At 37.7% G+C, this 12362-nt stretch overlaps 1 protein-coding gene across 3 annotated transcripts in view; it reads left to right on the forward strand.

Annotated features, from left to right (window-relative positions):
* FBXL17 (F-box and leucine rich repeat protein 17) overlaps nucleotides 1–12362 on the forward strand; it is a 300099-nt gene that overhangs the window by 95025 nt on the left and 192712 nt on the right. For all 3 annotated transcript variants that reach the window (XM_052777394.1, XM_052777393.1, XM_052777391.1), the window contains exon 6: nucleotides 2155–2285. In XM_052777394.1, the coding sequence (XP_052633354.1) occupies nucleotides 2155–2285 (131 nt within the window). The remainder of the gene's footprint in view (nucleotides 1–2154; nucleotides 2286–12362) is intronic.

Genomic DNA, 12362 nt, shown 5'->3' on the forward strand with positions numbered 1-12362 from the left:
AGTAAAAAAGGCAAGTGATGGTTGAGTTACTGTATATTGAATGTAATGGTAGACCATTATTAGTATGAAGGAAAGAAACAATGAGGGAATGATCATTCTCTTGTGATGGTAAAGGTTAAAATCTACCATGGAAACCCTATTGATTTGGTCACAATAGGAATACTAGGAATTCAGTTTAGTTTTTGAGTCTACACATGCAATGCAAAAGTCTTTTTTTCCTGGGAAATCACAATTTTTTTCTGCTACCTTCATCATTGCCTCAGTGAGGTACTCTACTGTTACCTCTTAGCTAATGTGAAGCCGTGTTATTTAGACACTTTTTAAAGAAGCACTTATCTCTGTGCATTGTTTTATCCTTAGTGTAAGTTTATGGGTTTTATTCTGTAAGTAATAATAATGACAAAAGTATCACCAGTATTGTCACCTGCTCATAAGAAGACTGTTGTTGTGAAAGAAAGCATGTTTTAGTTAAGAATTCTGGGTTTGTTTTTTTTTTTTTAATGGGAAGATTTTCTACATGTCTTTGATGTCTCCTGGTAAATATTTGTTTACTGTCATAGAACATACACATTGTTGAATTGTCCAGTAGGTTTATTTCCTGTGTCATAGGCATTGGCCATGTTATTGCCAACATAGTATAAAGGCTGAAGTATCTAATATGAATAGCTGTATGAAGCTGTTCCCCTTCTTTTCATTTATGCAGAAGAAATGAGGGATTGATTGTGAGCTTTTTTTGAGTGCACAGAAGTCTTTTAAACTTCCTGTTAGAGCAGTATGTATGAAATGCAGAGAGGCAGAACTTGTAAAATCTGTGCATTTTACCAACACAGTATCAATCATTATGTGCTTTTCTCCCTAATAGGCAAGTAGGATTATCAGAAGTTCAATGGGATTACAACAAGCACCTCCACAGTACACCTGTGGTAGTATCCTAATAACAGGAACATTATTGTCCTACTTCCTCTAGACAATACCCTGCAGTTGTTTCTCAGAGGTCAGGTTCCTTAATTTTATGCTTGTTTTGCAGAATTTTTGGAAGCAGTATGTGGTTTATCTTCAGCTTTAGTTTGGAGAATGTTAAAAGCTTCTGGAACAAAACACAAGAACACCAGTTTCTGTAAAAGACTACCTACATTTGAAGTCCTCTTTTTTTCCTTTTCTTTTTATCTTTTCTCCCCACCCCCTTTTTGTTTTTTCCTTAAATACATTGACTTAATAATTAACTACTGAAGTGGACCAATTATATGATCTCAGTTGTACGCCTTTACTTAATCAAATCCTTAGTGACTTAAATCACTGAATAGGATTATTTTTTCTTTCTTACAGGGAAGGTAAATTTAATTAAAGTGTCAGTATTACCTAATGCAATTATTTTTCCAGAGCATAACAGAGATTATTTCAGACAGCATAAAAAGCAAACAGCACTTGGGGGTTATTATGACTAAACTGATCCGTTGTTTAAGGACACTGCAGAAATCTATAAAAATTTTCTTCTCTGAATCCATAGCTCATAAAAGTAGTTAAGAGGGTTTTGTTTGCTTTTGAAGGACATTACAATGATTAACAATAGTAATAAATCAGTTTAATCACTGCATAAATCTTGATCTTATTGTTCCGTGACTCCAACTTTTGTTTGTCAGAATATTCAAATTATTTTTGAAGGCCGTGCAGGTGAGACTACAGTATAAGTACTGTATTTTCCAGGGAGTTTGTAATATTTACTTAATTTGAAAGCCTTAGACTTTGGAGTCTTCAATCACATGCATTTGAATCTAAGCACAAATGTGCTGTCTCCCCTTCCTCCCATGCCCTGTTTTTCATATAATTAAATGAGTTGTTGTGCTACCTTGGTATTTTATACCCCATATAGTTAAAAGGAGGAAGGCCTTGGCCCCTATTGTAGATGTATTGGGCCATGAGTGAGAGTGTCTTGATTTCATGGAGTAACTGAGTGCCTGAATTCCAAATTTGCTAAAGTTGAATTCTATGAATATCTCTGTTATGTTTCCTTTTTGTGAAAAATATAGTAATCTCATCTTTCTTGAGTAGCTTGCACATATTACATGTGATTCCAAAAAGTTTAACAGTTCTTACAACAGTTATGTATGTGAACAAATTTCAGATTATTTCTTTCTATCATCTTTGTCTCAATAGCTAAGAAACCTTTCCAGCTTGGATCTACGTCATATCACAGAACTGGACAATGAAACAGTGATGGAAATAGTAAAGAGATGCAAAAACCTTAATTCCCTCAATCTGTGTCTGAACTGGATCATTAATGACAGGTAACTTCTTTGTAGCATCTAAAACCAGTATAAAGCAAATTTAACTCCTTGTATTAGTTGAGAATAATTCCTCATAGCTCAGGGGTTGGAGGAGATCTATAAAAGCAAGCAGTGTTTTCTGAGTGTTCTTGTTTGTTTGGTGTAAATCATCTAGACAGGTGTTTTACAGAGTGTTTGTATATTTCTGCAGTGGAGAAAAGTTTAATTATAACTAGATGGCAGCACTAATCTGTTTCCTGTAGATTTAATGAGAATGTGCTCTTTATCATGTGTGATTGAAATGTCCAATTGCAATTATGACTCCTTCAGTACGTAGCCAGGATTTAAACATTTATATGCGTACAAACAATGAAGCGTATTTTGACTATATAAGGAAAAACAAAATGCTTGTCGGTTAAGTAGTGGAATTCATGTTTTTTTAGAAAGCAACAAGTCCTTCATTTTTTTGGCAAGGAGGCTTTCCAGAATGATACTGAAAGAATAACTGGGGTGTTACCTTAGGCTTTTTCTTTCGACCAGAATACCTCCTATCCTGCTATATTCTGTCTTTTTGATCAAGTAATTTATTTTAACATTAAGTAAATGCATACAGGTGATGTATAATTATATTGCAGATCAGATGAAAAATGAAAAATACTGAGAATTTAAAAAGTGGAAGTTTCCTTTTAAAATGAGAAAATTGAGCAAAGCCACTACCTCAAGGTGCACAGGAAAGAACTTTTTGAATTACTTTAACAGACTGGTTTATTACAACTGGTGCTTTAAGAAAAAGGAAAGAGACACTTTTAACAGAGAGAGGTTCTAAAACAGTTTCTCATAAACCAGAATGATATGTTTTAGCAATGGTACTTCTTCCCTATGGTTGCAGATTTTTTCTAACATGCTTTCTTTCAAGGTTTTCTTAAGTCTTTAAGAATGTGCTAAACTGTAAATGAGCTTAGACTTTGGTGAAAGTATAATGTTCTAAAAATACTAAAATTGAAATGTGTTGAATAGGAAGTATCATTGAACTTTTACTACAACTCCTTTTAGCCTTCAAGACTGTTTTTTGGTTTTGTAGGTTTAGGTCAGACCCTTAATGTAACTTCACTGGTTTTGAAAGCTTTTAGTTGCCTTAGATCTTTCTGTTCATATGCAGAATAAGGCTACTGTAATGGAAAATTTTAGAATAAGTCAGAAAAAATATGAAGAAGAAAAATGTAAATTTAAACGACAAACACTTTTCAGGTTTTAATTAAAATACTTAGAAATGGTATACCTTTCTGCCTGAAAATTTTGAGGACCATCTGCTGAGTATGATCTAAACTGATATCAAACTGTTCTTGAAGTTACTTTACTAGAATTACCAGACTAAGAAATACATCTTTTAATTATATGCATGTGACTCTAAAACTTCATACTGAATATAGTTTGAATTATGAAGCTTAACAAGAGAAGGAAACCCTTTTCAGCAGTGACAGATAACCTGCTGTTGTATGTGAACTTTTAGCTCATTGACTTTTGTCTCTGTAGTTCTTTCCATTTTGTGTTTATTTCTGATCATACCTGTCAGTTCTCTTTCAACATGTGACTGATAACTAAAACTTGGCTACATATTTAAGTTTAGCTATTTAAATTAGCTTCTAGCTAAAAGCAAACAGAGAGAATTTACAAAATAATTAAAGCCTTTTGTTAAATCTTATTCATAGGCAGTCATTTGGCAATTTAACTTTTTTTCCTATTTTACAAGTGAGATGAAGCTTCAATTACTAGTCTTAACTGAATAAAGTCATTTCCCCTACTCCTCCAAAACGCTGAATTAAGAATTGCTGAAAATTACATAAAAGGAACATGATGCAACCACTGGGCTGTAATCAATGTAGACGCCAGTTCAGCAGAGTATTAGGAGCATGTTCACTTTGAGGATACGAGTGATCCTTCAGAATTTCACAGGACTGTTCAGGTGCTTACCTTGGGTAAAAACCCAAGTTAATTTAAGCTAACTAAATTAGTTTATTAATGATTTAAGGCAAGATGAGCTTTATTTTTTTGGTTTTTATTTGATGCCATTTGATGGCTCCTAGTCAGAGGGGATGTCAGAGGAGATTCTGCATCTTGATACCTTTGAGTAAACCTTTTGTTTATCATTGTTTCCAGCATAAATGAGATAGTAGCAGTCTCATGTTTTACCTGACTTAGTTTTAAAATAGGGAGATCAGTTCCACCACTTCACCTCTCATCCCCATTAACAAGCCTGCTTACTTGTGAGATCCAACTACATAGGGCTTCTATTCCAGATTTTTTTCAGACTTAAACCACTTTTTTGTTCTTTCTGGAATTGCTGAGGGTTTTTTTTTTTCTTTTCTTTAAAGCCTTGGAAAACTGTTTTCCTCCATTCCTTTCTGCAGAACCAAAGGTGAAAGAAAACTAGAAAGTTCTCAAAAATACTGGTATAGCTTAAAGATGTATCTGAGAATTATCTCTTAAAAGTAGTTGATTATTAGTAGGTTTTACAGCAGAAGTAAATCACTGGTTTTAAAACTTTATTTTAGATTTCTTTATTGTTTCCAAAAATCCATATAAATTCTTTCCATAAGCAAGGCTGTGGCCCCAGAACATTTATAGTGCTCTCTTGCCTGTGACAGTATTAGATCTTATGCTGTGACCATTACATTTCTTGCTAAGTAACTGAAAGGAACTGAAACTTAGAAAGTGCAAGATCTCTGCATGGCAGGCGCTTGCTAACACTTTTGGTGCTGCGATTCTTTTGCACATGCAAGAATTAACAAGAACTATTATTTCTCTGTTTTGATTAAAGCTATTTTTGTTTTTGAAAGTACCTATCTAAAAGGCTTATGTACGGCAGTAAAAAAATAATTTATTCTTACCTATAGCAAAAAATATATTCAGTATGTTCAACTAAGATTCTCTTGACATCAGTTTTAAAATGAAAGAAAAAATAGTTCTCTTATAATGACTTGTAAAAAGGTCTCTAAAAGTTGAGAGTTAAGATCAAAAAAAGACCTATTAAAGTAATCTAACAGAATGATTTCTTCTGTATTACAGCTCCTTCAAAAGCTTTATAAACTATTTATCATGTTAATTAAATATGTTATAGAAACAGTCCTAATACTACTTTCAAATATGAACAAAACTAAAGCTGCAAATTTTTTTGGTATGCATCATAAGTAGATTATCTCAGGTCTTTGCAATTGGAAGGGAGTAAAAGTGAGTTCTCTATACATGGTGATGTGAATAATATACCCTGAGGCTTGATTTAAATAACCTTATCACCTTAAAGTTGTCTTAATGGTCACTGCATTTGTTCTTTTGAATTCCAGTTGATATACTAAAAATAGTGACATCTAGAAATAAACCTCATGGGGGATTCAGGAAAATGTAGTATGACATATTGGCAAAGCTTTCAGGGATCCGTGATTTTTCTAATAGTTTGAGGAACCTGCTATGTATTGTATCCATAAATGATCAAGGAGCAAGCAGCAGTTAATCTAACATTTTTATGTGAACCTTATCACTGTGAACTTTGAGTTGCAATTCATTTCAACTTCTGTGTTACATAAGGTGCCTAGAGATAGACATTTAAAAGCCATGCAGTGACTGTGAAATCTTTAGAGTATTTCTGCTTGCTTAAGTTATCCTTCTTACTGAAAACACTCCCTTAGTAATATTTGTATAGAGGATGTTTGCCAGTCCCTGTTATATCTATGGTTCTTTTAATAAGCATCATGGTGCAGGGAATAGTGCAGATAAGGTAAGGAACTTTATCTAGAGCTACAGTGAGATTTTTTTGGTGCCATACCACTGCCAGTCAGCTGGGATAAGGTTCCAGCTGCATAACAAAATTAATGATTGGTTTTGCAGTCACAGGACAATAATTTCCCAACCATTCGAGAACTTTGGTCCTTCCTCTGTAGGTGGTGCCAAGTGTTCTTCTAATAATGTCTCAGGAGAGCTATATTTTTTCACATAATTTATCTCACACTGATTGTAGGTGACTTTGTTAGCAGGTGCTGAGATTTGCAGAGCATCTGGAGGTTGTTGAGAGTAAGCTATGGCTGTGACTTGGAGGTAGATATGCAGGGTCTGCATGGCACAGTAAAACAGCAAGTAGTGTTGGTTGATGACCTTGTAGTGGTATCACTTACCTCCATCAGACTTCTGATTAGTGATGTGGGGGAAGATAAGCACTATGTGCATCTCCCTGAGCTTTCAGCACAGATGGGAAACCTGGATTTGGTTTAATTATACCAGTTATGAGAAAACTGCTGTTCTTCTGTAGTGCTTTCATGAAATATCACTGTAAATAAACCAGAGTAAATGGTGTAATGGGACAGTCTCCCCATACTGTAATGATTAAGACTTGTTGGTGAGGATTCTGGTTGGAGTCCAAGATGGGGGAACTTGGAAATATGGACTTTTGACAAGGGCAGTAGTCAGGGAGAAATTCAGAGGAAACATGGTAAATGGTTAGAAGCCAGACCATAAGCCTGAAAACCAAAATATTTGTGCAGCAGCACAGACAGGAGAAAGGAGCATTTTCTCCTTTGAAAACACTCTGTCTGCTTTATTCTGCTCTGTCACTAATGCAACATCATTTTCTCAGGATTGGGTATCATACTTGTTGGCATAGAGCATATGGGGGTTTCTACATTGTTACTTAGCAAAGTAAATTGTTTACATGATCTTCCATATGCTAGAGAAGTGTTTAAAAAAATCTGCCCTGACTGTCTACCATGAGTTCATGTGAACCCCTGTAATCAGCCTTGGGAGCATCTGTGATCTGGATGTGTTGTGGGTAGAGGATACAATGCTGAAGATGGTCTCAGCACGTGGTTAGCTCACTATGTTTAGTCCTAGAGCTGCTGGTATATGTGAGTGCCCCAACATTTCATTAGCAGACATGAGCATTGAAATAGTACCTCAGTTCTTAACAGTATATTTTTAATAAAATGCAGGATTAATGAATGCTAGAATTATGTTCATGATACATACTGAAATGAATCTTCTCTAACTGAAAGTATAAGTCTCTGCATATTTGATGTGGAAATTATTTTAATAAAATTACTTCTAAAATAAAAATGTATAAAGCTTTCAGTTTGCCTGTATTTTTGCACAGGCAAAAATGTTCATTTTGTCTGTGGTGACTACAAATGCTAATACAGCATTTTAGTATTCATCACCTTTGATCTGACTGAAGTGGAAATGTGCTTCAGGAGCACTGATACTTATTCCTGTCATTTTGTGTAATCTGGACTTGGGGATATAGTAGAGCCTTCCAGAAAAGTAACTGTACTTTTATATGATATTTGTCATGAATCATTCTAGGTGAATGAAGCATTTCTTAATTTTAATTTAATTTCATCTTTTCAGTGTTATCTGAAAGATGATCTCCTTTGAGTTCTCTACATATTTATCAGGTGTTTAGTCAGCTACATTAAAAACTTGAACTCCATAAAAAGTTGTATAATGTAACACAAATTAATTTTACTTTTAAAATTACTTATGCTTTTGAATGTCATGCTTTTTAATTAAATTTGTAAGAAAGTTTGCTTCACCCTGCAGATATGTTTTGTAAAATGATTTGAGGCTGACTGTCAGATTTTTTTAAATTTCAAAACAAAGCATAGAAGTTGGACAAAGAAGGATAATCGGCATGCTTTGGTGAATTATCTACTTTAAATTCTGTGTCTTCCTTTTTTTTTAAAAGCCATTATGAAAAAATATATGAAAAAATAATCCTTTGTGATTAGTCCAAAGTGGTGGGTTAATGTTGGCTGGCTGCCAGATGCCCACCCAGCTGCTCTGTCATCCCCCCCCCCCCCCCCCCCCCCCCCCCGCAAAAGGACAGGAGGAGAAAAAAAGATGGAAAAGCTCATGGGTAAAGATAAAAGACAGGAAGATCACTTACCAGAGTTACTGTCATGGGCAGAACAGACTTGACTTGGGACAGATTAATTTATTGCCAATTAATAATAGACTTGGATAGTGAGGGAAAAAAGGGGCAAAAGTAAACTACCTTACCTCACCCTCCCCTTCTTCCCAGGCTCAACTCTAATCCTTCATTCCTAACTTGTCTACCTCTTCCCCCTGAAGCAGCACAGAGCAGTGGAGAACAGGGGTTGCAGTCAGTTCATAAGACTTCAACTCTTGCTCTCCATCCTCACACTTTTCCTCTGGTCTAGCATGGGCTCTTGTACTGGGTTTATGTGGCAAGGTTTTGGGATTGGGGGTAGCTGCAGGAGTGGCTTCTGTGAGAAGATGCCAGAAGCTGCTCCTGTGTCGGATAGACGCACACCTGCTGCTGGCCAAGGTTGAGGCAGTTGCCAATGTGATAACGTATTTAAGAAGGGTAAAAAACACTGCATAACAGCAGCCAGGGGAGAGGAGTGAGAATATGTGGGAGAATCGGACACCAAGGTCAGTGAAAAAGGAAGAGGTGCTCCAGGCACTGGAGCAGAGATTCCTCTGCGGCCTGTGGTGAAGACCATGGTGACACAGGTTGTCCCCCTGCAGCCCATGGAGGTCTACCATGGAGCAGATATCCACCCTGTAGCCCGTGGAGGACCCCATGCTGGAGCAGGTAGATGTGCCCTGAAGGAAGCTGTGGCCCCATGGAAAGCCCATACAGGAGCATGTTTTCTGGCAGGACTGTGACCCTGTGGGGGACCCACACTGGAGCAGTGAATTCCTGAAGGCTGTACCCTGTGGAAAGGACCCATGCTGGAGAAGTTCTTGAAGAACAGCAGCCTGTGGGAATGACCCACATTGGAGAAGGTCGTGAATACCGTCTCCCATGGGAGGGACCCCATACTGGAACAGGGGAAGAGTGTGAGGAGGAAGGAGCGACAGAGACAAAGTGTTATGAACTGATGGCAACCCCCATTCCTCATTGCCCTGTGCTGTTTGGGGGGAGGAGGTAAAGGAGTTGGGAGTGAAAGTTGAGCCCAGGAAAAAGGCGGGGGAGGGGGGTAGGGTGAGGTGTTTTTAAATTTGTTCTTTTTTCTCATTATCCTGCTCTGTTTAATTTGCAATAAATTAAATCAGTATCTCCAAGTCAAGTCTGTTTTGCCCGTGATGGTAATTGGTGAGTGATCTCTCTCATGAGACTTTTTCATCCAAGACCCATGAGCCTTTTCCATCTTACTTTCTCCCCTTGTCCTGATGAGGAGGGGAAGTGATAGAGTGGCTTGGTGGGCACCTGGCAGCCAGCCAAGGTTAACTCATCACAGTTCTCCATGGGGCTCCTGTCCTTCAACTGTTCCAGTATGAGTCTCCCATGGGCTGCAGTTCTTTAAGAACTGCTCCAGTGTCGGTCCCTTCAACGGGGTGTGATCCATAAGGAACAGACTGCTCCAAGCATGGGTCCACCACAGGCCACAGTTTCTGGCAGAAAACATGCTCCTGTGTGGGCTTCTCTCCATGGGCTGCAGTTTCCGTCAGGGCAACTCCATCTGCTGTGGCATGATGTGGTCCTCCATAGGCTGCAGGGGGACAACCTGCTTCACCATGGTCTCCTCCATGGGCTGCAGGGGAATCTCTGCTCTGCCCTCTGGAGCACCTCCTCCCCTCCTTCTTCTCTGACCTTGGTGTCTGCAGGGCTGCTTCTCTCACATTGTCTTCACTCCTCTCTCACACACTCTGCTGTGCAGCATTTTTTCATTTTCTTAAATATGCTTTCCTAGAGGTGCCATCATCTTGGCCTGATACAAGTCTACTAAAATATTTTATGGTAGTTTCTTTGACCTAAACATACAGACAAACAAAAAATAAAACGCTATTGTGTCTGTTAGCTATCTCTACTATTTATATTCTTCCATAAATAACTCCAGTTTTATTCTTGTCATAGGTTAGCTTTGTCTAACAACCAAACACCCACCTAGCCACTCATTCCCTTCTCAGCAGGACTGGGGATGGGGAGTGGGGGAGGAAATTGGAATGAAAAAGCTCATGGTTGAGATAAAGACAGGGAGATCACTTTACCAGTTACTGCCAAGGGCAAAACAGATTTGACTTGCGGAAAATTGTTTCTAATTTATTACTAGTTGAAATAGATTCGGGTAGTGAGAAACAAAATGGCAAACATTAAAACACCTTTCCTGCCTCTTTCCCATGCTTAACTTTGCATCTTCACTCCTCAGTCCTCTACTGTCCTAAGCAATAGAGGGGGATGGGGAGAGGGGTGTTACAGTCAGTACACAGTGATTTGTCTCTGCTGCTCCTTCCTCCTCGCATGTTTCCTCTTTGGTGTGGGCTCTCCATGGGCTACAGCTCCTTTAGCAGTATCCATTTACTCTGGCGTGGGCTCCTCCATGGGCTGTAGTGTAGGTATCTGCTCCAGTGCAGTGGAGAACCTCCACCTCCTCCTTCCCTGACCTTGGTGTTTGTACTGCTGTTTCTCATACTCTTTCTTTTCCTTCCTCCTCTCTGTGTTTGGTGCGGTTGTGGCGTGTTTTTGCCCTTTCTTAAATATGCTTTCACAGAGGTGCCACCATCTTGGCTGAGGGGCTCAGCTGTTCTCTGGGTCTGTTGGATCCAGCTGGAACCAGCTGTGTCCAGCATGGGGCAGCCCTGACCTTTCCTCACCGAGACCACCCTGCAGCCCCTGCTGGTGTATCTGCACCTGGGACAGTGGTTTTCATTTCACAACTAAGAACAGGTTACCAGGGGTCAGTTTTTTTCTGTAACCAAATAAATTGTGAAGTTGCATGAATTTTCTTAATATGATTATCAAATAGTTATTCTGTAATATTTCATCACAACATTGGGGTAGTATTTATGCTGCAATGTTTGAATTGGTAGGCTTGGGAGTTGTCACTCATACCTTATTTCGGCGAAGTGATATCTTACATAATTTAGTTTTTGCTCTTGTTGCGCAATACTGTGTGAGAATGACATCTTAGATGCCCAGGAATGCAAGGTGAACTTCCCACAGGATCTAGCAGTGGTCACACATTTGTGTCATTCTGTATAATTTTGGTTTAAATGTTATGTTATTTTTCAGTCCAGTCTGCAAGTGGTTTGAAAAAAATTTGGGATATGGTTCAACACATATCTCAGCAGTTAACCCCCAAATCACTATCCTTATCAGAGTTAGTAGTCCTTTCAGCTTCTAGTTACAAGCCCTGAACCCATTTTATAAAGCCGCCTGAGAACAGTTTCTTTGGCATTGTTATCAAAGAATGTTATTTTTTACAAACATTTGATTGGAACAGATTACCTTCGTACTGTCTGCAAAGTTTAACTAATGATAAAAATTGTCCATTTATTGATGTTTTAGCTTGCTAATTCTACTTCTTTCTATGACTGATATTAAAATAAATAGTTTTTTAGGAATAATTTTCTGGTGGAAATGGATGTTATCAGAAAGAGTAAAACTTTCAAGCTATTGTCATGTTTGCCACCGTTTTATCTTTGTTTACGTACTTGAGAAGTGGGGAAAATAGTCCACTGTTGTCACATTGCTGAAATGTATGATAAATGAAACTCTGTAAATAGTGAAAAGATGAAGAGGGTGATTAAGTCTGACAATTCTCATGTAAAAAACTTGAGATGATAAATATCTCCTGTGATTAGTTATTAATTTAGTGCAAGGGACTAGCATCAGCCTAAACAATTTTATGAGTTATGGCATAAAAACAAATTTTGGAAGATAGGTATGCACTTGTTAAACCAAAGGAGAAATTGCTTAGACTTGATTGCAAATAATTAAAAATGGCAGACTTGACACAAATGTGGCTTGACTATTTTCTGTATGACATTCCTTACAGAAACTAAGAAAATGCAGTGTTCCCTGAAGGCATGAAAATAAGTGTATTATAAATCTGAGTCCTTAATACATCATGAAAACTGAAAGGTTTTGTATATATATCATTTCTGTACAGACAAATTATTTGCAGTGTTCTAATTTGAAGTAGCACAGAAAAATAAAAAAATCCAACCTACTAATGTTCAGAAAAGATGTAGTCCTTATTGCAATTACCGTTGCATTCTGAGGTTACAACCTGTAACTCACCATACAGTCAGAATAGACACAGTACTTGAAAAAAAGAGAGAAGAGACAGCTGTCTTAATGATTTA

Source organism: Harpia harpyja, chromosome Z (assembly GCF_026419915.1).
Source record: "Harpia harpyja isolate bHarHar1 chromosome Z, bHarHar1 primary haplotype, whole genome shotgun sequence".
NCBI classification, from domain to species: Eukaryota; Metazoa; Chordata; class Aves; order Accipitriformes; family Accipitridae; genus Harpia; species Harpia harpyja.